At 38.9% G+C, this 27981-nt stretch overlaps 1 protein-coding gene across 4 annotated transcripts in view; it reads left to right on the top strand.

The window, feature by feature from the left end:
* Nucleotides 1-27981, top strand: part of cadpsa (Ca2+-dependent activator protein for secretion a) — a 173929-nt gene that overhangs the window by 50591 nt on the left and 95357 nt on the right. For all 4 annotated transcript variants that reach the window (XM_069703250.1, XM_069703251.1, XM_069703253.1 and 1 more), the window contains exons 4-11: nt 5617-5697; nt 5943-6179; nt 6402-6523; nt 11209-11320; nt 11413-11552; nt 15955-16021; nt 23138-23246; nt 24926-25138. In XM_069703250.1, coding sequence (XP_069559351.1) covers nt 5617-5697; nt 5943-6179; nt 6402-6523; nt 11209-11320; nt 11413-11552; nt 15955-16021; nt 23138-23246; nt 24926-25138 — 1081 coding nt within the window. The remainder of the gene's footprint in view (nt 1-5616; nt 5698-5942; nt 6180-6401; nt 6524-11208; nt 11321-11412; nt 11553-15954; nt 16022-23137; nt 23247-24925; nt 25139-27981) is intronic.

The raw sequence follows: 27981 nt of genomic DNA, 5'->3' as shown, positions 1-27981 counted from the left end.
CTGTAACTTCAGTATGAGAGCAAAAATGCAGAAAAAAAAACTTGCATGGCTTTGAGACACCAGGCTCACTATTCTCTGTTATATGAGTGTGTGTGTGTGTGTGTGTGTGTGTGTGTGTGTGTGTGTGTGTGTGTGTGTGTGTGTGTGTGTGTGTGTGTGTGTGTGCGACTTTCTGTCCAGATGAGCGTGCATACACAGTATTGCTCTGCACGCATTCTGAGGTGCATATCATGGAGTGTGTGTGTGTGTGTGTGTGTGTGTGTGTGTGTGTGTGTGTGTGTGTGTGTGTGTGTGTGTGTGTGTGTGTGTGTGTGTGTGTGTGTGTGTGTGTGTGTGTGTGTGTGTGTGTGTGTGTGAGTGATGCATGTGCTTGCCTGGGAGAAAGCAGTAATTCAAACGTGCTCCTCAGTCAGTGGTAACAGCAGGGGTAGGTGTTCTGGCAAGATGTTAATACCAGTGGGAGGAAATCAATGGCAAAGACAGAAGGGTCAGAGGGTGTGAGCGAGAGAGAGAGAGAGAGAGAAAGAGAAAAATCAAATCAAGCTTCTGTATCAGTCTGTTGTCTTCTCTACATGTCTGTCATTAGATGTAAAGAGAAATACCAATCACAGAATCAGACAGACCAACAGAGACAGATCGACAGATACATGGATGGATAGATGGATGGAGTTACAATGTTGAAGCAGTATATAGCCTACGGTTGTGGAGGAATTTGTTGGTACCCTTAACAGCTCATTAAAAAAAAAAAAAAGGAATTATTTTCTTTTGTTAGTATCACACATCTTCAATCTTGTAATCAGACATTGAGCCTGTTTTAATGGGAGAAAAAAAAAAGTGGTCACTCTGTTCTTTGGTATCATTGTGGGCACCACACTGAAAATGGACCAGAGAAAGCAAAGCAGAGAGCTGTCTGAGGAGATCAGAGAGAAAACCTTAGACAAACATGTTGAAGGTAAAGAATAAGACCATCTCCGAGCAGCTTCATGTCCCTGTGACTACAGCTGCAAATATTATTAATACGTTTAATAACTCTTATCATCCTCCATTTCTGTAAAGCAAAGTCAGCAAAGGTCCGTGATCATGAATACCAAAGGAGGGGATTTTTTGTTGTTGACTCTTTTCATGTACATGGTGAACATGACCCCAAGTTTCACGCCATAAGATGTTTTTTCCACTTACGTCAATATCTGGGCTAATCAAAATTAGCTATCTTTTTGATAGCATGACATTTTTGACATGGCAACAAGGATTTTTAAGAGTTAATCACCAAACAATAAAAATAATAGTGTTAATCGTATCATACCATCTGACAACACAAATTACCGCTGATGAAGTAAACAGTCATAAACTTTACCTTGCAATCTATCCAAATACCCAGGAACATTATTTTGAACTCTTTGATTTAATACGGACCCCTTCACTACCATGGTATCCACATAACTGCCTGTTTAAATTACAAAGTTTTGTCAGACCATTAAAACCATGTTTTAAAAACACCTATTAATATTAGTTTAACTTTGTAATTAATGATGATTTATATCTTTAGAATTTATTCAGATGTTAATAGAGAAACTGGACAGTCTTACCAATGATTTTGATGTTCGGATAAAAAGTACAGACATAAATCTCAATTAACTGATTGACATTTTTTAACAAATACCCATTTTTATCGTTGCGTGACTTCCCGGACTGTTAAAATTCTACATCATGTCATTCACACATTACACACTGCTTAATCCTCTCCTTCATACTTTGGCCACCACGGAGATCGAAGTTGACCTTCAGTGTTTCCATTTTGTTGCACTTTTTTCCTCCTCACACTCGAATAGTGATATATATTTGTGTAAAGGAATTAGACATCAAAGCCATTACATACAATTATTATACCATAGCCAGCAACCAATCAGATTGTTTGATTTGAGCCAACCTTTTTTCTAAGTCTATTTTGATCCGTACAGCTCAGGCTGCATATTGGTTTATGTTTCGCTCGCACTATATGTGCATAACTGTTGCTTGTACTTTTACACTTCAAGTCAATCTTATTTTGTTTTAATGTGTGGAAATAAAGTGAGTTGTTTTGGCCTTGGAGCACTGCCAATGCCACTGGCCTACAGTTAATACACTGCCTGAACACATCATGTGTGGAAAGCAATACGCCCAGTTATGTGTCCTTGCAAGCTTCAATAAATGTATTACCTCAGTCTTCAAGTCTTACGCACAAAATCCATAACATAAAATATACAAATCATGAAGGACTCCATCTAAGGTATTTAGGACTCTTCTCATGTCAGTCTAAAAACTTGCACAGGATTAAAATGGAGCCCCAATGTAACACTTTCATTCTGTGATTGTAAAGATTGTAAAACAGACATTAGTCATAATTTGTTATCAAATAAAATAATTAATAAAGCTGATGAGAACAATGTATTTGTAGTCTCGCTGTAAACCAAGGAACATTAAATTAAAAGTCAAATATATACTGCATGAATGACACAAAGCTGACTCATTCATGGCTTAACAAAGCCAGCAACATGAGGCAGAGCCCTTAACACATCATATGACATCTGGGCTGGTGTTTGCCAGACAGTATGTGGGAGTCACAAAGTGCAGAAGGTTTGGTCTGATGAACCGTCGTGACACTATGTTTTCTCCAAACCAACTGAAATTCCCCTCTCAGCATGAAGCGTGGTAGTGGCAGCACCCCACTGTGGGGAGGCTTCTCTGCAGGAGGAGCTGAAGGGGATGTGAAGGTAGACAGTGACACGAAACTCCTGCTGCAGTGTGATAAAGAGGAGAACATCAAAGAGATGATACCACAAGACACAGCCCCAAACGTAGAGCCAAAACTCCACAGGAATGACTTCAAATGCACTTCTGTGACCCAAGTGACAGTCCAGAGCTCAATTTAATCCAGAATTCATGGCAGGCCTTTAATATTGTTGTTTACTCACATACCAGCAAAACTCTGCATGGTGAAAATCATCAATGCAAAAACAAATTATTTTTGAAGGCTGAACTTCTGCAATGGATCAGTGTCAATGTTTTTTACTTAATACAAAGAGCTGCACATAGAATCTCCCACAGGTTGATAATTTATTTGCAGATGGTCACATTTGACACTTAGAATTCCACAAAATGACTGAATCCAGAACCTTAAACTAGAGTTTTGTTGGATGACCAAGTCACTGCTCTTTGTTGTGTCCTTACCTGAACATAGCAGGAAATTAAAAAAAAAAAAAAAAAAATCAACTCAAATGCATGGCATTTTGAGTTTTATTGAGTCAGAACAGGGTGGAAAATTGTGCTTTATCTCCAATTTATTGAAATACCATGAATTGATTTTCTAAAATAATAATTTCAAAAGAATCTAGTTAAAACTGTAAATAGAATCTGCAAAGTATTTTTGTCCTAGTTACATGAGGTAATCAGAGTAGGTTTCTTGACATATTGTTCATGGCGGGTCGCCCGGCACTTGAAACAGTTCCTGGCGTCCCCCTGTAACAGGCCGTTTCATTTTCCTGTTCCAAACTGTCTGCCCACTCTTCCTCTACCATCTGCCCCCCTATGAGGATGAGGCAGTTGTTGAAAATACTGAACAGCTTACTTTGGAAACCAGGCAAAGAAAGCAGTCCGTAACACTGACAATGGTCAGAAGCAGCTCAATTACAGTTCAATGCAGTATATGACAGTGTGTTCCCTTCATTTCATGGTTAGCTTTATTAAAAGATGCAGCCACAGAAAATATAATCTTGTTTTTAATCTTAATGGACAGAAGCAGTTTGTTACACTCCTAATTTCTTATTTTGGTTTTAAATTTAGCTTTATTTATCTTTTCCTATCATGTATAATATTGTCCCCACCAGAGAAACAACAGCACCTGTTGTAAAAGAAAGAAAAAAGTCCAAAGCACTCTTCTTGCAAAAAACAAATCACCTTTATTAATGAAACAATGAAATCTAAAAACAAAGTGCTTGTACATGTTAAAGGCAAACTGGGGAATGTTAAAGGTACCTTCCAGGCATGTTGGAAGTATATAAAAGTACTTTGCTTTAAATAATAATTTGTCTGATCACTTTTCCATGAAAAAGTTAAAGTACCTGTTTAGAAATTCTTAAAATTACATCTACACCTACTCCCTAATTGACAAATCAAGGATCTATGAATATGCACAGAATGTGTCCAAATTCACAAAACTTTTTCTCAGTTAAATTGTTCGGATAGTATTCATCACATCAGGGCAGCACGCACATTAAATTAAATGGCATTACCTGGCCATTTCAACAACACTAGTTGCTTGTATGTGCGACAATTTCTTTTAACAATGACATCAAAATGAATCATAGTTACAGTCTGCATACAGCTCTGAGTCCATTTCCACTATAGCTTTAATTACTGGTAACACTTTGCAATTAGGGTACATTAATTGACCTTAGCTAATGCCGTAATAAGCATTAACAGTTAATTAACAGTTAAATAATATGTAAATAATAATTTATTACTGGTGTTCATGTTAACTAAAGTATTAATTCGGTCCTGGGCCTTTCCGTGCGGAGTTTGCATGTTCTCCCTGTGCTTGCGTGGGTTCTCTCCGGGTTCTCCGGCTTCCTCCCATCATCCAAAAACATGCACCTCAGGTCAGGTTACCTGGCGCCGCGCTAGTGGCAGCCTGCTGCAGCATCTCCCCCCTGCTGTAGTGAAGAAATTTCCCCTCTGGGATTAATAAAGTGTATAAAATCAAAAAAAAAAAATCATACATCATCTAATAGTTTACAAAGATCCTATAAGCAAGAGGCTTACCTGTTACTATTCTCACCTGTCTGCTTTTCAAGTCTAAATAATTATACATTTATTTTTCAATAATGTTGGCCTGGCTCTAAAATGGCACAGAGAACACCAACAAGTAAAATGAAGACATAACTGAGGTTCAAAAGTCAAATCCCAATCAGTACAAAATGCAGGCCAATTAACAAACTGATGTTACCAGGACTCCTAATGGAGAAGAGTCTGTTGGTGTAACGTTAGCATCAGCAAAAACACTACTATTCAGTTTAACACTAGAACATACTGGTGCCAGTTCTGTAAGTATGTGAACATCTGATTCATTATGGATATCAGTGTTGTTTGTCCTCCCAAACATATCCAGTGCGTTCTGAATTTATGCCATCATCAAACACGAACTATTACTACCTGATTGTCGACTGCTTCTTATGAACTGTGCAGAGTTAAGAAAAGACTGGCATTTGATTGGATCACTAGCAGGGATGCTTTTCCCATGTTGGTTGGCATCACTTACATTTGTACCAAAAAGATGGGTTTAAAGAAAAAGATGATCTGAACGTACGACTGCTGTGCATTTATGAAGTTAACAGCAGGGCAGTCAGAGCCGCAGCTAAATGGCAGATAACTATGAGTCCTCAGAATCAGCTCATCTGTTGTTTTCTTTTGATCAGATTAAATACATTTCAACAAGGACATTTTTTTTTTGGGCACTTAATAGTCAGAAATGTAATTTTTAAATTTACTTTTTTTACACTATTGTTTTTATATTAATTACTAAACTGTATGAACATGTTTTGTATGATTGTAAAGAGTAATGTGTTCCTGTCTTTCCCTTAGCTTGACAACCCAGATGAACAGGCAGCTCAGATCAGAAGAGAGCTGGATGGACGACTGCAAATGGCAGACCACATCGCTCGAGTAAGAGACAAAAGATGGATGATTGTTTGGAGGGATAACGGATGGGTTGACTGGCTTTAACTGTGAATATATAAAATAACTTCTGAAGGATCTACAGTGTGTGTATGTGTGTGTATGTATGTATACACATATATATACACACACATATATGCATATGCACACACACCCGCGTAAATTTATCATGCATAAATTGGATCACTGGATCACATTCATTATTTCATTGATTGCCCGACTGTCTTGGTCAGTATGGTGGAAGGTTCCCTAGGTTTGCCTCCAGAGAGATGGAGGCCATGCATATAGAGGAGCTGCGATCCTCTGTCAACCTGCTGATGGCGAACCTGGAAAGCATGCCAGTGTCCAAGGGAGGAGAATTCAAGCTTCAAAAGCTGAAACGAGGCCACAACACCTCCATAATGGACATGGGCCAGGAGGATGAGAGCACGCTGTCCAAGTCTGACGTGGTGCTGTCCTTCACCCTGGAGGTAGGTGGAGACCCCCCCGAACAGTCATGAAAACGGTGTTTGGCTGGGATCTTTTACTGGTACACATTACACCGAGAACCAAGACATAAATAACATCGGTCATAATCTGGCCCTTGCAAGAAAAAAATAATGGCAATATTTAGTAACTTTCAGACTGTGTGACAGTTTGTGTTTGTTTGTTTGTTTAATTTTGTGTTTTACCTCTGCGTGTGTGTGTTGCAGGTGGTGATAATGGAGGTACAAGGTCTCAAGTCTTTAGCTCCTAACAGGATTGTTTACTGCACCATGGAGGTGGAGGGAGGACATAAACTGCAAACGGACCAGGCGGAGGCATCAAAACCCACGTATGTACACTGCGCACTCAAACACACAGGCATATGCGGTTTGAGGTCATTGTGTTTTTTTTCATGGTTTACAGGGACCCACCTTTCCCACCATCCAGTCAACTCAAAAGTTGCACTCATGTATCATGTCCCAATATATCAGCCAGCTGATCTGTTTCGCTGTTCATTAAGTTTAGGATTTGTGAAGTGGTTGCAATTTCTTCGCGCAGTTGAATAGATCTTAAATAATCCGACTTCTTTGCACCACATTCATCTGCGAGACACTGACGTCCTCTGTAATAAGTCAGGCATTGTGGTACAGCAAATAGGTACTCGTCGTCGTCTGGTGCACCACATTTAATTTTTTTTTTTTATTAGATTTAGTGCATTCATCATTTCAGGTGTTAGTAGCACTTCTACCTTTCTCCCCCTTTTCCCCTTCAATTCAATTCCTACAGCCCCATTTCTTCATGGGTGTTTGAGTAATCTTGTTCCAGGAAATACCTCCATTTCATCTTCGGTGTCTTCCCCTACTTGTCTTCCGTTCAAGAGGAATATCTTAATCAGTGTTGTTTTGAAACAGTTCTGCACTGTCGTCTTCCTTCAGTGCTGCAGTTGCTGTTTCATCATTGTCATCAAGATATTTGTGAAGTTTTGTGATGTCCTCAGTGAGTGGTAGTTTGGTTGGTTTGTTATGGTTCAATTCACTAGGCAAATCAATAACTCAAAGCACTGTGATATGTTTACTGGCCACTTAGCTTCCGGAATGCTTCTGAGGATTTAATTAGGTTCTCATCTCCAGCAATAAGAGTATTGCAATAAATAATGTCACTCACGTTTAACAGGGAGTGAAGACGTTTGGTCGCATCTTGTTTCATGGTAGACACTCATTCATTGTCTCATTACTTACACTTCCTGTTTTTCTGTACTCAGTCTTGTTTGTGCCTTTTTAATAACTGTTTTACTAGTACAGTGGGAGTAGGTCATGGGAAAATGGCCAACATGGGGGATCAGTTCCTGGCTGCGTACACTGCTTATCTCCATCAGCTGGGCTTCTTAAACCCTGAAATGTGCTTTGCAAAAATCTAGACTGGCTTTATATTCTGGCAGACATGAGGACAGACTAACTGTAACACAGATAGACGTTCCTGAAATCTGCTGCAGACTTGTGGAAATTAGGGTTCTTTAATTTGGAGCAACACTGTATGTGAAACACAGAAATGTTAAACTCAATAAAGAATTTCACAATGGAGAAAAATCAATATGAAGGCTGAAATACATTTTGACTGTGAGTACTGACTGCATGCCAGACAGGGGTAAACACTATCAGGCGTTGATGCTTCGATTTAAAAGCGGGAGTTCTTTTCACGAATCATCACCTGGCTCTGCAATCTGCTTCGCCTAGCTGTTTTAATTTTAAAGGTGGCGATTTTAAGATTTCGGTTTACACTCATTGCTCTCATTTACCTCATTTCGAGCATGCAGCTGTAACAAAAAGACACCGAAAAACCAACTGTACACCATCCAGCAGCAAACAGCCGACAGACGCATAGAAACTAGCTGGTAAGTATAGTGGAGCACTTAGTTGCCAAAGGGCCCAATATTTTTCTCAGGAGTTACTGAAGACCGACAACAGAGCTACAGGGAAAGTTATTATTGGACATCTATTCAGTGGATGTCCAAAAATACGACTACGTGCAGGGTTCAGGGTGCAGTCCAATGACTGGATGAACCTCCAGGAAGACCCTGGCACAAAAGTTTGTTGTTGGGCCCCAAGCAACTCCCAGTATACATGACGGTTTCATTACCTCTCCAGGCATTATAAAACCAACCAGTGCTCTCAAGCTGAAATTATCAGATAAACAACCGATAAGTCATTTCAGAGAAAAAAAATATTTTGACAACTGATTTGTTGGTTTTGTATTTTTTTTCAGGTATTTTCTTTTTTTTTTTTTAAGTCAATACATTTTCAGTTCTTGATATTTGCTAGTTTTCCCTCTTTTTTCTATGACAATAAACCTCTTGAGTTTTAGCTTTTTGACTTTTGTTCAGACAAAATAAAACACTGAATACCACATTGTATTTATTGTTCTGACTGAACATGGCAATATAATTGACAGAGAAGAAAAAAAAATCTATCTGACTGTGACTCGGTCATCCAGTGTTCTTGAGTTTCTGTGTCTTCTGCTCAGTAAAGGATGTGAGTGTAACATCTGAGGTGTGTGGGATGTTAAATTGATTTCTCCAGTAGAAACATCATTATTGTACACAACCACAGGTCTCATGTCAACATTACTGCAAACAACAAGATAATGTGTGCCAACGCTGTTCCTGAAAAACCCTTGGCTCTATTTCTAACATGACAGATTTCTGTTCACAAGCGTGATACACAACCACAGGTGAAACAGCACCCACTGGAACTCCTGACTTTAAGGCAGCAAGGTTTGTGCCTCTTCTTGAGATCTATTTACAAAGTGGCTTAGTGCAATTTGAATTGTTAAGCTTAGGGAAGAGGCTGGATGACCTCATTGCTGTCGATGGCATCCTGTTTAATCAGTTGAAACACAATCTTAATACATATTTCCAATATTCCTTTTTAGCCCTGTTGTGTGTCTCTACCAACTCCTTAGAAAAATATTTTGCTCTTTGGCAGCTAAGTGCTCCACTATATTCACCATCTAGTTTCTGTATCTGCCTGTGGTTTGCAGGTGGATTGTGTACAGTGGTTTTGTTAGTGTGTTTTTGCTAAAAACACCTGCTTGCTCGAAATGAGGTCAATGAGCATAAACTAAAACAGAAAAATTGTTGTCCTTAAAATAACAACAACTACAAAAGGCAAAGCAGATTGCAGATCCAGGTGATGTTTCTCTGAGTTTCCCCCTTCATATTACACAAAATTATCTGATCCATTGATCCAAAACTGCTAGATTAGAGCAGATTTGAACGGCCATATTAAAAAAAAAAACTAATTGTATAAAATACATTTCAAATTTTATCAGCTTTTTAAACCAGAAGATACAGCTTCACATTTCCTTGCAAATAAACAAACTAGTTGTTTCTCCATTGCTTGTAGATCTAATGAAACCGAGATGTACAAACAATGAAACAATCTGGGTTCAATAACAAGTTAATAAAACAAGCATTTCATCTGTGTCATTATGCATTTGAAATAGAGTTATTTAACTCCCCCCCCTTTTTCAATCCATTTCATGCTTGCAACACTTTTTTAAACATACACTATTTTCTTTTCTTTTTTTTGGAGGGGGGGGGAGTTATGTTCATATCTTGTTTACTGATGTAGAGAATATACAGAAATAACTACAAAATAAGTGAAATAACATTAACGTTAATTCAGCTTGGGATATACTTTATAGTGTAAATAAAAAAGGAAGGAACGGGGTGTTGTTACACCCTGCACTCCTCTCCTGGTGGAGGTTGACTTGACCACTTACATTTCAAAAATTTTAATTCTGTTATTTCATTTTCAAAAAGTAATTTGTAACATTACCTTCTAGTCAAAAGTAATGAAATTACAGTAATTAATGTTATGGAAATCGTGTAGCAAGCAGTTATTCCCAACACTGGTAATAACTAAACTTGACAAGTTATTTAATTTGTAATATGGCCTGACACATGAATAGAAACTTAGAATGTAATGTTTATAATCCATCCATTATCTATACCCACGTTGTCCTGAACAGGGTCAAAGGGAGCCAGAGTCTATCAGCTGACTTTGGGCAAAGGCAGGGTTAAACCCTGAACAGCTCACCAGTCCATCACAGTAAATACACAGCTAATACAAAAAGACAGATAACCACTCTCACCTACAGGCAATTTGAAATCACCTATCAACCTCGCACACGTGTCTTTAGAATGTGGGAGGAAGCTGGAGCAGACAGAGAAAACCCATGCAGGCACAGGGAGTAATGCAAACTGCCCACAGGGAGGCCCAGCCAGGGTTCAAAGTCACAGCTCTGTCTTACTATTGTGACATCAGGTGTCAGAGGGAAAATCCCAGAGGAAAAATCTGCTACTTCTTCACTGGCAGTGGTCAGTCACAATGTTTTGGCTCATTGGTGTCCACTATCGCCCTCCGAAGGCAAAATGCAGCAACCAAATATTTGACCAAAAGGAAGTTCAGACCTGAATTTGACTGTCTAACATTTTACCTTACGATATAAACGTCAATTGGAGCCATATAACTTAAAACGTTAAGCTAAATTACCCACATTTTCCTTTTTCTTGTATTTTAGAAAGTTAATTAATGATACATCCTAGTCATTGATGTATCATTAATGTAATACTTGTTATTTGTTCCATCTGCTCCAGGTCCAGGTCACAGCAAAGCAGCATTTTAAACTCCTGAAAGGACTGCCTGGGGATGCAGTGATTAGCATTATCGATTCACAGCAAGAACAATTTAAACCTGCCAGCCAGCTGGGGCCTCTCTGTGGAGTTTCCATGTTCTTCCTGTGTCTGCATGCGTTGTTCCTCCCACAGTCCAGAGACATTGAGGTTAGGGTAATTGCCCCGATGTCAGCTGGGATAGGCTGGAGCCTCCTACAAAACCTCAAGAATAAACTGGCTAGCAGCTAAACTAGTTAGGCACTAAGTGTCAGACAATGCCATAGTCATCATCATCTCTAACACAGTGCTTTCTATCTGTGTTTTTACCTGGCTGTATGTATGTGTTTGTTTGTGTGCAGATGGGGTACCCAGGGTGACTTTACCACCACCCAGCCTTTACCTGCTGTGAAGGTGAAACTGTTCACTGAGAGCACAGGAGTGTTGGCTCTGGAAGATAAGGAGCTGGGGAGGGTAAGAAATGACTCAAATGATTAATTTAGGTGATTTCACTTTTTTCTATCTTGTGTAGCTCACATGCACTGTTGTTACGTGATTACTCCCAGGTCGTGCTCCACCCGACCCCCAACAGTCCCAAGCAGTCTGAGCTCCATAAGATGACAGTGTCTAAAGGATGCCCAGACAGCGACCTCAAGATCAAACTGGCCATTCGCATGGATAAACCACAGAACATGAAGCATTGTGGGTAAGTGACAGTGAGATTCTACATGCTGCTGGCCCCAAAGATTCAGAAATTAGATACTTATTCTCCACATTAGATTTTAATTTAAGCACACTATAGAGTTGTTTTTGTTACTGTAGTTTTGGGCACTACCCAAACTAAAGCAACATTGAAAAACATTTGTTTCATAATGTACATTTGAAATGTAAATGAAGACCTTTATTGGACACTTTGTTGAAGATATTACAAAAAAAAAAAAAAAAAAAGATCTAAAGGTCTCTTCTGTTTTACTCAATCATTGCAACTATTTTACTGAAACAAGAGTAGACAAAGATTATCGTATCATAGTAAGAAGTTTAATAATTTCCCTTATCAGTTATCACTGTTGTAGGCAGGCTACTGGTACAATGCAATAGATGTCCCACTGTAGGCATTTTGTCTACAAGATAATGTTTTGCTTCCCTCTTGTGGTCACCAGTTGTTACAGCACAGACTTTATTTTCCACTGCAGTAAAATATGTGACCACCTGTAGATCACTGGAGTAGTTTTGCTTCACTGGTAGGATAATGTATCAAGTATCCATCCTCTTTCTCGTGCATCAGATAAATAAAACAGTCCCAGTCACAGAAAAACAACTCCATTGCTTTACTAGAGGTTAAAAATTCTACAGGCAATCTTTAAAGGCCCAACTCAGGCCCCAGGTGTTTTCATTTAGTTTACCTAATTATACCTCCTGTCCAGACTGCGTGGTATCATTTTATTGCACATGTTTGAGGCAACTTCCACATTTCTTTCTGGAGGTGCAATCACACCTCTAGAAATCTCAACTGTCACATGACATTTTTGGTCAACGAAATGTATCTATGCCCAGCCCCCTAACAAGACATGATGTCACATTACTGAAGTGAGGAATAGATAAATAATGATCAGGGTGATCATAAACTATAAACAGAGCATGAATGTAATGGCACAGTGGGTTTTCTGTTTGTGTGCCATTTAGACTTTAGTAAAAGTGAATTAGAAACAGAGTGAATATGGTTTGAGTGGACATGACTTCACCTTATTATGACTCGCCATAGTAGGAAAAAACTCAGGTGTAACTGGTAACATCAATGAGACTGAGATTAATTATATGGGACACAGCCATGATTGACATAACTAACTGAAGCTGTGCTTTTCTTTCCGTAACACTGATGTGAGGAGGATTTGTTATTACACGCTTCCTGAACGAACTACTGCACCTTTCTCCGGTTCGATGGGTTTTATTCTCCTAACTGAGAGTTTCAGCTCCTTCCATAGATATTCAATTGGATTAAAATAAGGACTCACAACTGATGCACTCAGAATGGTTAAATATTTTCTTCTCATGGTTTTAGATGTCTGTTTTGGCTGATTGTCCTGTTGAAGGAGCCAGTCCTATATCTAAAACAGAGCATTCACTCAAAAACATCTTTATAATCTGATTAGTGATTCATTATGTCCTGCACAGACTCTAAAGCACCCTGTGCAAGGTACAACATAGCACAACACAACTAGTACTTTGGTTCTTCTGAACAAAGTCCTGATGTGACGCACCAAAAACCTCTAATTTTGTGTTCACTGTCTTAAGGACACTATCCATGAAGCATTGTGATTTGTCAATTTAACAAATTCCAGTTGTGTTTTTCTGTTTCTCTTTAAAAAGTGGAATCTTCCTGTTGGGTCAGAAGTGAATTCTTCTTCCATGAAGCGCACTTTTATTCACAAAGTGACATATGGTGCGACTAGATAAGGTTGTACCTTGATCTAGGATGTCAGTTTGTACATGTTTTAAACTTTTCCTTCATTCTTTTACCAGTATTTGAACTGTTGTTTTTTTTTCAAACGGGTCAGTTTTCTTTTTATAGCCATGACCCAGGAGGTTGGCTTTGGTCCTAGGGACCTTAAACTTCCTATTCATATTGGCAGCTGTGGTCACAGGAACAAAGAGCAGTTAGAAGGTGCTCTTGCTGTTGCCATGACCATGCTTGATCATTTTTCTGTTTCAGCTCAGACAGCTCTATTCTTATTCTTGTCCGTGTTCACCAGTTAACACGATGACACCAAACAACACAATGAGCCATTTTAAAAGACTGACTCACTGATTATAAGGTTGAAAACACCACACAATCAATGATTTTATCTAGGAAATTGTAGATCTTTAACAATAAGCAGGAATTCAGCTCTTTTCCCAGATTCTTTGTTTTTCATGCGGACAGTAATGACAAACGATTTTTTTTTGTGAGAATGGAGCACTGTTTCAATAAAGACGGATTTGAACTGTTGAATCAAGCATGGTTCAAAACTATTGACTTCTTCATGTCTGTGAGCTGGTACTAAAGCGGAACCTCAATAACAAGGCCCAATCCCATTTCCCATCCCATAACCCTATCCTTTGTTCAGGAGTGCCCTCTACTGGGTAGTGTCCTTCCAGAACAGCGTTAGAAGGGGAAGGGCTTAAAATCTTAAACAGTATCCCAAATTCGTGTAAATTATTTTAATTAATAATTTGTAAGTCTCAGGAATTTGATTATTAAATTTATGGAAATAGTATGATGACAAAATGGTGTATCTCAAAGAATCAGCTATTAATGCTCACAAAAGACTTCTTTCAATCTGTATGAACCAAAAATTCCTTTATTATCCCAGATTACAAAAATATTCTTGGGAAAAAAAAAAATCTATTTATTTATTTTATGGACGATTTTTCATGTTATGATAATTCGGTTAACCCTCCGCATGGAGTCTGCATTTTAAACCACTTTACACTTTTGGAGGTCAATTTGAGGGCTCTCCAGAGCGAGCATGCCCATTTCAGAGATAGTTAGGCTTTAGTTTTGTACAGTTGGGAGAAAAAGGTAATGTTTTGTCCATCTTTATCCACAGTCTATGCTGTAAAACTAAAGTGGCAGTGTGGAGAGATGTTGACTGGAAAAGAAGTGCCGACCCGGGTCACGAGACAGTGTGTTATACACACTGGGCACACATACTTATTGTTTTAAAGCATTGCTCCTCTGTCTGTAGCTTTAAGAAGTTGAATGTCTGCCTCCCTGCCTCTCTTTCCTCCATATGCTTTCATTTGGGAGCCTTGGAGGAGGCTGCTGGGCTGCCCTGTAAGATGCCCACACTGCCTCTCTGTACCACATTACTGGTCACACTCTGCACAGCACACAGGCAGGGTGCCTCATGTGTCACCTCCTGGATGCTGGTTTATTTGGCACGACAGGCTGAAGCAGCTCTCGGAGGGGCCGGGGGCAAAGGCAGACCAAGGCAGTCTGAGGCAAACTGAGGCGGGCTCACCAGGGAGACCGACAGCTAGGCTGGGAGCAGCAGAGGCAGATCAAACTGGGGTCCTCACCCTCAGATGTTCTTTTAAAAAAGCCCTCTTCTGCCCTTCTAATTCTGCGCCGCATGTTCTCCTGTCAAATCTAAAATTAAAGTAAGCACAACAAGCCTGAAGATTTACAGAGCACTCTTTAATTTGCACAGTATGAGGAAACACTACCTAGATACCAGAATAACATTCTGGCTGTTGAATATCTGAATGAAATAACAAGAAAGTAATCAGAGTGACTCCCTCATTGAAGGGCTAAGAGGTTACGCTCACATTTTAGAAAATCACAATCAAATGAATCACAATCAAATGAATGATATTGTAGTTGACAGGAACTTCTTTTATAATTACTATTACTGTATAAACTTCTTTTGTTTAGTTTTCAATGTTATCCAATGTTGTTCTTATAAATTGTGGTTGTGAAATAGCAGAACTTTATTTGAACTGTGAATCAGATGTCAAAGTTTCCATAACTATCAAATGTGACATGCATAGTAAAAATATAGAGTTGGGTAGTTTCAGAGGGTTGTTTTACAAAACTCAGATCAGGGATTAAGATCATGTTCTGTTTGTCTCAGCATGTGCTATAACGCTATTTTAATCATCAAAGTGCTATAATAGATAAAATTGAGTTGATCCGAGTTTCTCATGCAGACACTTTTACCCCTTTTACAAAGGTTTTACTAAAACAAATCTGGTGCTGTGCATGCTGGCTCATCTGACTGAAACAGTGAAATGTGTCATTAGTTGCACCTGCACTTTTTCCTGTTATGACAAATACATGGTTTAAACCAGGTTTATTAGTTTATTAGAATACAATAATGAGAATATACTAGGATGCACTTTAATGTGATGTGCCTGATTGCAGTACTGCCATTCTACCAGAAGAGGTCAGTAGATGCACTACAGTAAAGCTCTATGCATCCGTTCTGTAGATCCAGTCTGGCGCATCAGATATCAGTCACATCAGTAATGACAACTCAGAAAGAAGCAAATGTAGGTTCATAAAGGTCACACCAAGACATCTCTGTAACAGTTTTATTTTGTATAAATGAGTGTTTTTACCCCCAAAGGTATCTTTGGACCATCGGCAAAAACGTGTGGAAAAGATGGAAGAAAAGGTTCTTTGTGCTGGTTCAGGTAAGAACTGTCAGACGTTCACTGGATTCATCTGGATCCTACAAGACACATTAAACTCGTACTGCAGAGTAAAACACCAAAAAGAATAAATATAGTGCACTACATACAGCTGGATTTGGTGTTTGAAAGAGCAGTTGTGCGATTCAAGTTTTTAGTTTGCCACATTAACTAAACTGTATTTCTAATGAATTTGAGCCACTGTAACTATGACAGCTACAAGCCTTGTTCATTGGGCTCTGGATCCTACGTGGTGTCGGATCTTGTGCAGATATAATTGTTGTAAAATTTCAAGACTAATGTTTTATATACATACATTTTATAAAAATAAAAGCCTTTGTCAGCTCACATACAGTACACGTATGCATTTAATCCTGATATAATTTTTACAGAGATGATATGTTAATCAATGAATTTGTCAATGAATTTAAAATTAATCTTAAAATATTTAGATAACCATTTAGATCATATGTCATAAAATAAAAATAAAAATAAATACTCTCATCCAAGTTTTCCAACATGCAATTATTGTGGCTGAATCTACATCTGAAGTACAACTAAAACTAGATAAGGTCAAAAAGGATTTTCATAATCTACAGAGCTCTGTCAAGGAATTAGGATGTCTGACAAAAGTGCACAAGCCATACGGTTGCAGGCAGATTGACCCTTTTTGTTATTTTTTGTGTTATATTGTCTCAGAAGTTATTGGACAGCATGATCAATTAAATACCGTCAGAGGTCCAGCTAAGTGCTCAGGGTCACAAGGTCAAATGCTTTCTCAGCCAATTTAAGTCTTTATTTACTATTCATGTTGACCTTTGTTAAAATGGCCCTTACTTTGTTCAGAGAGCTACAATAAATACAATACAAAAATTAAGACTTCTATTTTTGTGTACAAAACTGGAGAGGGTGCATCAGTGATGAACTGGTCAGTGATCAACATGTTTTCTTTGTCTTTGCTCATTATCATACTTTCAAAACCACACGATCAATTTTGGATTGAAGTAGATGTAGCATGAGCTCAGCCACCTGATCACACCCAACACAGAAGCACAAAGCAGCCTTCAACATGAGCTCTGCTTTATGGCTATAATATTTTCACTGGCCACATGTTGTGTGCAGCGAGAAAGAGAGATGCAGCCAAGCTGTCTTCCCTCGGCTGTCAGAGGAATGATGGAGAGGCCAAGCAGGCTTTTGTCAGGAGGTGGGGGGTGGAGTGGGGGGTGTATATGGGAAGCGATGGTAGCGGCCATTTCCTGGTGGCTCTGCATTGGGAGGTGGGCATCAGGCGGGGGGAGTGGGGTGGTGGGCGGCCTGTCTCTTGTGTGTTGGAGAGGATATGTCTCAGAGCTACAAGTTGACAGGGGATTGACAAAGTCGAGTGAACACTAGCTGGCCTAACACTTGCAGCTAGAAAAGCTTGAGCACCGCCAACTTGAAGCCTCTCACTTGCTCCCAGCTAAATATATAGCAAGTGACAAATAATGGTCAATAGTGTGTGTGTGTGTGTGTGTGTGTGTGTGTGTGTGTGTGTGTGTGTGTGTGTGTGTGTGTGTGTGTGTGTGTGTGTGTGTGTGTTTTTTTGTCTGTCTTTGTATGTGCACGGATGTTTGTCTTGAGGAGTAGAGACACTATCTGGTTATTGCTGTGTGGCTTTGTGGGTGCACTGCTTGTTGCTGTTTTAGCGTTGCTGTATTGTAGAGATAACTGTATTGTGATTTTTTTTTTCTTTTAACACATTTTGTAACAAAGTGCTTACTGTTGGCATTTTATTACTACCTCTATCTGCTTTGATTTGATTTGATTTGGATCTAGTTCTCTTAATTGTGAAAAAAATATTCTTTGCATCAGAATAATCTTGTACCTCCTTACTTTAAATATGACTTTTAAAAGGGAATTCGCACTTCCTCTGGTCCTTCAGTTTCCCACATATAGCAGGACGTTTGTTAAAGGACAGGTTCACATTTGGGAACGGTACTTACATGTCATGTGTACATTAATAGAGTCACTGCTACCAGTAATCATTCTTCTCCCTTATACTGGCCTTGAAGTGATCAAGAGATCAGCATTGCATGTTATTGGCCCATTAAATGGTCTCTATCGGTTGCTATCACGACGACAATTATGGTTCAGACTCGGCAAACTGCACCTACTGTGTCCTTATCTGGCCGTAGTAATTATGATGGAGCAAAGGAGGAAGTCAGTTGACTTAGTATAAAGAGTAACAAAGTCTATGTAGGGAGGAAGTCGGGATAGCTCAGTGGATTATTCAAACACAATACATTTGCCCAGGAGATTGCTGTTCATGTCCTATATGAAACTGTCCTGTATATCACCTATACCTAACTTAAATAATAGATATTCATTTAATTTGAAGATCTGGGCTATTTTTTTTTTAAAAAAATTTCACTCTTAACTCTTGGTCCCTGAATAGGGACTGCCAGAGTGGAAAGGGTTAATAAACAGCACCGCACTTTATTACCACAGAAGTCTTGACGCCTAAGAGCTTTTTCAGACTGTTTGTAGCTTAAATATGAGTACAGACTCCAGTCTGTCCACCAGTTAAAACAATATTTGCAGAGAGCAAATCCCATCCTATGTTCACATTTATAGTAGTAAAACAATAATAATTATAATAATAATAATAATAATAATAATCATTGTACGTGTACAATAGATTCCAGCATATGAGTTGTAAACCTTGTTGGTACAACAAACATAGTTTGGACTAAATTAGGAGTTGAAATAGTAGTAGGCCTATTTACAACTTTCTGCATCACACCAACAGTTTCTTTCTATCATTCGCTCCATCTCATTTCCAACTTTCAGCCCATCCTCCTCTTCTGCATGACATTTATCTCTTGTCTGTCGTTCCTTCCTTTCCCATCCTGCAGACTTCCTCTCTGTCCTTAAATCACTTCCTTGTCCTCGCTCATCCATCAGTTCATAATCATTGCAGTGTTTGTGGCCCGAGTCGCCCCTCCTCAGAGAGATTACATATCAGCTAAAACCTTGCGTGTTCATAGTGAACCAAATGTAATCACACATATGCTCACATCTGTCTTTCATTTCAGTCCAGTTCACTTCACTATAGTCAGTGAACTGTCAGTTCAGTTCATTTTACCTCACTCAGTTCACTTCACTTTATTTAAGATCAATTTATTTATTTTAGTTAAGATCAATTCAAATATATGATTTCACTTTATTTCAGTTTTGTTTAGGTCACGTTACCTATTTTGAACACTTATTCAATTCACTTAACTTCAACGTACTTTAGTTTAATTCAGGTAAAAAAAAAAATTAAAAAAAAAAAAAAAAAAAAAGTTTAATTCTGTTCATTTATTTATGACATTATTCAAACATGCTGACTGCATAAATACTTTGTTCAATGGACAAATATAAATGTAAATTTATATTTGGTTGGAAGCGAGAGTGCAAACCGACATCTCGGACCATGTGTTACGACTTAGATGCATATTTTTGCTATTGGACTCTGAAGTTTGTTAGTGAGCACATATGCCACATCCAGCAAATCATCTCTGGTATTCATGTCCATGTGTTTCCTGTAATGATGTGAACATAAACGACTGCAGCAATCGCTTTCATTCTGCCTTCCTTTCTAATTCTTCATCACTGTCTCTCTCTGCTGACTGACAGCTGAGAGATAGAGAGAGAGAGAGAGAGAGAGAGAGAGAGAGAGAGAGAGAGAGAGAGAGAGAGAGAGAGAGAGAGAGAGAGAGAGAGAGAGGCAGAAAGAAAGGGAGCTGGTGTTTTGGGGTGTGGGTAGAGGGGGGTCTGTACTTTAGACTCTGATTTGCCTTTGTGGTATCCTGGAGGCCAGGGAGCTGCTGGAGTGTTGGTCCGGTTCCCTCCATCCTTTACTTGGCCTCAGGTCTCATCAGTGCTGTCGTGGGGAATCTCATTTGTCACACACACACACACACACACACACACACACACACACACACACACACACACACACACACACACACACACACACACACACACACACACACACACACACACACACACACACACACACACAGCATGCAGCTGCAGCTAGAGTGAGAGCTGCCACTTGCAGCAGCAGAGGTGGTGACAGCGGTGGATTGGCCAGGCCTGGTGATTTGTGACGACAGGCTGGAATGACTGGCAGCTACAGTAACAGCAGGCCAGCTACAGCTAGCAACAGAGTGTCTCTATACTTCCTGTTTGCAACACAGACAGCAGTGACAAGACCACAGCCACAAACCAAAACTAAAATTTTAATGGTATACGGGTCACCATGGGCCTTTTATTACCTGGACTGAAAGTGTAAAGTGCCGCTAGCTTCTAGTACAGATTACATTACGCTGTACAACATGAAAGAGTTGGGTGGAACAAATAGCTCATTATGTTTTTCTTCGTAGCGGTGCTAATGCTGCATCTTTGTCATGCAGGATGGAAGGTAGTCAAGAACACTAACAAAACCTACACAAATGTTGGCTACATTTTATCAAAGAACACAATGCCAAGCAAATAATAAAGTAGCAGAGGAATGGAATTCAAACAGCGTAACAACATTGAGAGATGTTTATTTAATGCATAGTTGGACATGTGAAGATTAGAATAGTGAGTTTGTTCAATATAGCACCATATTTATTACATTTCAGTGTAATGCCTTCAACAATGGATGTTGGATGATGTGGCACGACCATATTTGCTGGCAGTTCCTTACTTTGCAACAAGTCAGATCAATCAGCATTTAAATATTCTGAATAATGAAAAAAATTTAAATAATTCTGACATGACATAAATACAGCATAAAGGAAACCTACCGGGTCATTCAAATTAAAAGTCAGCCCCATGGGAGCGTGATCGTCTCTGCAAATAAGATGCATTATTTTTCACGTCAATCTGAATACTATAAGAAAGATCATCGTAGTGTCCAAAATGAAAAGTGTTCATCCTCAAGGGAGCATGAATGTGTTCAGTGAAATTAGTATTCAACTATAATGTGATGGAAATTGAATCCATCCTCTGGGATAATACATACACACCAAATAAAGATGGACATCACCCATTGGTTTGCATTGCAGTCCTTTTGAAGCCCAGAGTTGCAGTTTATGGTCAGGGTCATTGTCATTGAGCCAGGACCTTACTGAGGACGAAATTGGACCAAATCAACACCAGCTTATTGAAGACAGTGACCACTCCACACATGGAGAAGTTAATAGAGCAATTAATTCCTAAATGACCACCCACACACTCACACTTATTAAAGGGCACCATTTTGTAATTGAGACCATAATGACAAATGCAGCAAACATCTAATTCAATTCAATTGAGTTGTATTTATATTGTGCCAAATTAAGGTTGAAAAACTCCCTTTTAACAGGAGGTAATCTCCAACAGAACCAGACTCAGATAAGTCTGTTCAGACCTGGCATTAACACGAAACCTTGGTGAGCCAACATGATGAAACACAAAAGCAAACCAATTATGCCATATGATGTGAACGTGACATGAGCTTTTATGGAGCATTCACACTAGTGTGTCACAGAACAGTCATTCACCCCTTTTTAACTGAAAAAAAGAGTTATATATTCACTTCACTATATATTCACCCACACGTACACAGTCTCTTCTCATTATTGCTGATCAGGCACACACATAGATACTTTATCAGTGCTTTTTTCTACAACACATCTTCAAGTTAACCCCCTAATTCAGCTACTTCAGTTTTCTATAATGTGATTATCATAACACACATGCACACACAACAAGAGGTCCACTTAACCTCATTGTAACAGCTGTTGTGTCATACCCCTTTTCACCCCGTCACCCTCTCTTTCTCTCCTGACTATATTGTGTGTCTGGCAAGTATCATTGTCTGTTGTTGTTCACTTGTATCCACAAACTGGCCTTTGGCTTGCACAGTAACTGCGGGCCACTACTGGATCCTGGAGTTCTCATTGCAAATCATCTTCTCAAATCTTGGAAACATTGCCACTATGGATGGCACTTTCTTTTTATGTAAAATGTTTGGGAAAGCCTTGCATGCGGCACAGCTTTCCCAAACATTTTGAGGACAAAGCCCGGGGTCTTTATGTGAAGCCAATAAGCTTAAATTAGCACTGCTACCTGACTTTCAAAGACTTCTCTGGTCCTCCAACCCCATATGATTTGTCTAATGTTCAAGATAATGCAGAATTCTTCAAAAATGCTGTAATAACATTCATGTGTAAACCATCTGTATCACACAACCCAGTTGCAACTGCAACCCCCTAACAACTAAATGGAAACACAAGCATACATTTAGTATTCTTTCCTCTGCAAGCACCATGCATATCTTTCACAGGTAGAATTTACTTTTAATTAAAAAAGCAACAAGTGAATCTACCTGGATAGAGTACACATGTTAACACTGATGCATTCACATCACCTCTCAGACTTACACATCTTACATGTATTATGCACATTCTAAACCTGAAAACGGAAATAATTTTATTACAGGCAGTGTTTGGCAGTAACACTGACTATGGGGATAAATGCATCAAATGAACCCCTTCTAAAAGTAACATAGATGTTGTGGTGATACAATTTAAAAAGAAAGTAGCTTTTGTACTTGTGCAGTGTTTATTGCAAACTGCACTAAACCTAAAAAGACACTATCACAAAAAGAAAGCATTATTATTTGTCTTTAACTGTTATTAAGGAAAAGTGCATAATTATCTTTTCTCAAATGTGTCCTATATGTTTATTTGTCTTGGTGGGAAATATTGTGATAAAGAGTTTTGAAACATTGTGCATTCAAGTTGATGTTTATTGTAGCTGACGCTAATTAAGTGGCACGTACTTATTACTGATACATTTTTAGGTGGACAACTTTCCTGACCGTTACAACATGTCTGCATCTCATTATATGGTCAGATTTTGGAATGCCATATTTTTGTGATTGTTTCATAATTTTGTTTTTGTTAACATGTTTGTCATTTATGCTTAGTTTGGATGTTGTATAGTGATTACTTCATCAGGAGGAAGGGATGGGTGGTATGGGAAATAGCTGACTCACCAGTATATGAATGTTGATGATGAGCCATCTGAATAATGCGCATTTCCTGTCTGTGATTGGTGCAGGTGAGTCAGTACACCTTTGCCATGTGCAGCTACAGAGAGAAAAAGGCCGAGCCAGTGGAGCTTCTTCAGCTGGATGGCTACACAGTGGACTACACCGACCCCCAGCCAGGTAAGAGCAACCATATCATACAGCCGTGCAGTGCAGTGACGCGAGGCAGCGTCAAAGACGGGACTATGCGTGGTGTATACGAACTGTGCTCAACTGATATCTCCATCACTGTCCTGTTAGGGTGGGGATATACTGTACTTGCTTTTCAACCACAGGCCGAAAACCAATATTTGATGTTTTTGATCTTTGGGCCATCAGGCAAGAATGGGACAACATTTCACTTCCAAAACTCCAGAAACTGGTTTCCTCAGTTCCCAAACGTTTCCAGAGTGTTGTAAAAAGAAAAGGCTGTGCAAGACAGTGATAAACCTGCTCCTGTCCCAACATATATTTTTCATCAAACAATTACATTTCTTGTTTGTATATTCATACATAATTTAGATCCATAGACATCACATAAATGCTCTACCCAACTTCAACTTGACTCGATATCTGCTCCTTTAGACTAATTCAAAATCCATTTAAACAAATGAACAGGACTTAATGTATGCTGTACAATGGAATATCATAGGGTCAAACACAAAGTTTAGCTTTACCAACGTAAATGTTAGTTTATTAGTCATGGGGATGGCTATTTAGCCTGTTTCTCCTGTGCCTCCTGAGGCTTTGTCAAGTCTTGGTTAATAGTTGGTAGGGCTTTATTTGGGAGTCCCCACATATAAATTATTTTCTGCTCCTACAAGTAAATGAATTGAACAAAAGGTCCACAACTATACTTTTACAATATTTATTGTCCCGTTATGTTCATAGACAGTTACTCAATTTTCTTAATGCTAGACAACTGGTCCTGCACATCAGGTCACATCTAAGGACAGCTCAAAGTGACTGTTGTTAAGCTGTGTGCAAAACTTTTGAGAAAAATATCAAAATGAAGTGCTTTGCTATGGTAATCAAGATGCACATGTTACATTTTATTGAAGGGGCATGTAGTTAATAAGTTTCAATAAGATCAATACAGAATGAAAATGTGATAGTTGGACCTTATCCTATCATGGTTGATATCTCTCTAATTTGACAGTCAAGGATTTTGTAACTGATGGGTATTGACTATCTAAAGCTATATTTAGTCTCAAGCCTTTGTTTTATGTCAGCTGTTGCACAGGTGTCATAAATGAAGAGCACGATTTGTGGCAGGATGCAAAAGTGAATTCTGACAGGCAGGTAAAATTTGTGCAGTGTGGAAATATTTTAAAATGAAACAAGAAGCAGAACAACAGCCCATGATGTCTGCGATGCAGAATTTTGCGTGGCAGTAGTAACAGGGCTGAGTTACTCATTGAACCAATGGTAATACCTGCAGCCTGCTGGTGAGATGCGCCTGGTGTGGTCGCAATCGTTTGATTTAACATCAAACGGAGAAGGTTGGACTTCACCTTCAGATGCAGCAGAGGTCACAGATGAAAGCAACAAAGTCTCACAGATACTTTTGGGGCAGGAGTAGAATTTAGGAGTTCATAAGAGCATCGAGATGTGCTGCATTGACCCGCATTCTGACATTGGAATTTCTCTCGTTTAAATTTCCAACTAGCCCCAACTTTATGTAGTTTTGAATTAGATTTACCAAAACTGGGGCGGCACCCTGGTAGAGCTGCCCCTGAGTCAGTGAGTATGTCCGCTCTGATCTTGTTAACATGACAGACACACTTAAGTCAGGAACGCCTTCTTCCTCTATTCTTCAGGTCTGGATGGTGGCCGAACGTTCTTCAACGCTGTAAAGGAGGGTGATACTGTGATCTTTGCCAGTGATGATGAGCAGGACCGCATCCTTTGGGTGCAGGCCATGTACCGGGCCACTGGCCAGTCACACAAGCCGGTTCCGCCGACCCAGGTCCAGAAACTGAATTCGAGGGGGGGCACAACGCCGCAGCTAGATGCACCTATATCTCAGTTTTGTAAGTTTTTAGTTCTCATATCAGTATTTGTCTCTGACTACTCATACAAATGCTTTGCCATACACAGGATATCATTGTCTATCATTTTGAATTGCCAACTTGACAAACTAGCATCTACTGTAGGTCTACCTGTTAAACAGTTTTTTTTAATATATTTTTTTTAAAACCTCCTTTACAAAACATGAACCTAACCATTTAAATACAGACAACAATCAGTGGAAAAACTAGATTAAAAAGCAGTTCAGACTTTTCTTTTTGTCACCCAGAGCTTCTCGTTCTCTTCTGTGCTCCACATCTCTCTCTGGCTCCCGCTGAGCAGTTGTCAAAATATTTTCGTACATATTAGCCAACAATGTCCTCAGTTTGTTCTGGACATGCAACTGTTACTGTTATTGTTTCTCTGTGTGCTGCTTCGCTCTTTGTCGTAGAACTGCTGTAGTGTTAAAGTCTTGGTGGCTTTGCTGTGTGTCTTTATGTTTCTCTGTTTGTTCCTTCTTCCTTTTTGTCTTCTTCTAAACCCTGACCCTGCTATCTTGTAGCTGGATTAAAGGGTAAGTGCTTTCCTCCCTTTTCTTTCTCTTTCCTCCTTTTGTTGTCCATCACTCTTCCTCTTTTAATGACTATGTGTCCGATTGTTGTGTCTGTCAGGACAGAAATATCAGATATACTAATGTCTGTGTAACTTAAAAAACATGCAGAATTTATTTGCTTTGGCTTTGCTACTATATAAAACATTAACCAGTTTTGTATAATCAGGGTATTTAATAAAATGTTTAAAGTTATTGAACAACAACACCAAAACAATACTAGGTGAAAACATTGTATATAGCTGAACTGTGTATGGATTAATAATTTGAAACAATGGCTTTTAATTTGAAATGGATACAGGATGTTGCAACCTTTGGCCAACCAATGATGTAACCTTATCACTCAGTCACTCAGTGACAGACATTTGTATTTAAATGACCACTGTTGCAGTTCAACAAAAAAGGTGAAGGTGCTTCCAGGACGCGGCACTAAGAAGAAATTCAATGAGAGAAGTCTGCGAAGATTGGTGTTGAAAAAAAAACATCACGCAAGACATCTAAACAGCTTCAGGCTGACCTGGTTCAACCAGGTATAGTACTCCTGATGAATAGTACTCATGGATGATGGCCAAGGTGTACTCATCACAGAAACGCACAGAGAGGCGGATTAATGTTTCCAAAACCTGTCATAGAGAACAGATGAAAACAAAGTAGACCTCTTTGGGAATACAGCGCATCCATTTCTTTATAGTTGACGAAAGTAAGCCCATAAGGAAAAGAACACCCCATATACAGTAAAAATGGTGGAGGTCCTATCATGCTGTGTACTGGAGGTACTGGAGAAATTTTAGAACAAAACGTGTAAACTAGCCAGCTGTGAGTCCTGACATAAGTCCCATTAATAAAGAGCTAAAATCTACCAAAATGGACTCTTGTAAACCTGAAAGAGCTTGAACAATCGAACAGTGGCAGAAAGTACAAATAGGTGTGTGCACAAACCTTTGAGATACAAGAAACATTTTCAATCTGTCATTGCGGCCAAAGCAAGGGTACCAAGATTTGTATCTGGGGTGCATTTTGTCTATATTATTTTTTTTCTTCAGTAATCTTGGACAGTTCATAAAATATCTTGGATATTAGTTTATTTGCATATATTTCTGAAGATATTCTGAATTGTGCATTTGAAATTTGAGGTACTAGAACTTTTAACCAGACCTTTTCAAAAGGTGTTCGCTGGTATTGATTTGAATGCATATGTAACCTAATCACTTACATTGGACAAGAAATATCTGTTTGTCTTCTGCTGCACGTGTGTGTATGACAATGTTACGCAGTACTGTAAGTCACCCTGTTTTTTACATCAATCAATGAGAAGTCAACCAGTGCAGTGCACTTAAGATTACATTTATATCAAGTTGTCTACATTTTAAAATATGTATAAAAACGATTGGTACACCCAAGAAAAAGTTCCTCGAAAATCTATCTGTAAAACAAAACTGCACAAAACACTGACTCAAAAAAAAAAAGGGTGCAGAACAACATGCCCAATTAATGAAGAAGTGCTCCTGCATGCAGTTGTGTGAGTGAATTTACTGAGCAGGCTGTTTTTGACACAACCACTGGAGTCCCACTGAGTCCCAGCAGCTGGTAATTACCAAGTTAAAAGTGCCAAGCCATGAATAATACAGTGTGGTTGCTGTACAATTAGATTGGGCAGCAATCAGTCAATGTTACCAAATAACTACTTGCCAGTTCACAACTGGATCAGCGCAATTAATAATATAACATCATGTCACCCCCACCCACCCAGTCAACTAGACCCCCACCCAAATAAAAATAGACTACGTTAAAACATTGTAACAACAAAGACAAAATTGAGAATTTTGCTTTCAGCTGCTGAGAGCTGAAATTAGGCTTCACAGTTTACTCTTTTTCTTGGTGTGCTGACTGACAGTTTAATTTGTTTTGACATATTTTAGTGCCACAATAGGAAGATAATAACTATTCCATAGCTGAAGTGAAACTATAAAGTTTGGGAAGTTTTCTGTACTTTTTAGCTTTTCCTTTTTCTCTTGTCTTGATGTGAATGATATTCACATGCTCTTCATACATACAGTGTAAAACCACAATCTGGTCTTTGAATTAGTTTTGTACAGTTTATTTGCTCTGACTAATAGGCTCGTACTTCATCACCTTCATTTCAACAAAACATTGAAATTTTGACGGAACATATGACTAAACCAAAAACATTACACATATATGTTATGATATATTTCAGCTGTTTGTTAATTTTGGTCAAATGTGGGAGCCAATAAG

Source organism: Brachyistius frenatus, unplaced genomic scaffold (genome assembly GCF_029030835.1).
Source record: "Brachyistius frenatus isolate BFR_SWC_R1_liver_20210118 unplaced genomic scaffold, ASM2903083v1 Contig_45, whole genome shotgun sequence".
Taxonomy (NCBI): domain Eukaryota; kingdom Metazoa; phylum Chordata; class Actinopteri; family Embiotocidae; genus Brachyistius; species Brachyistius frenatus.
This window is presented reverse-complemented; position numbering and strand designations above follow the sequence as displayed.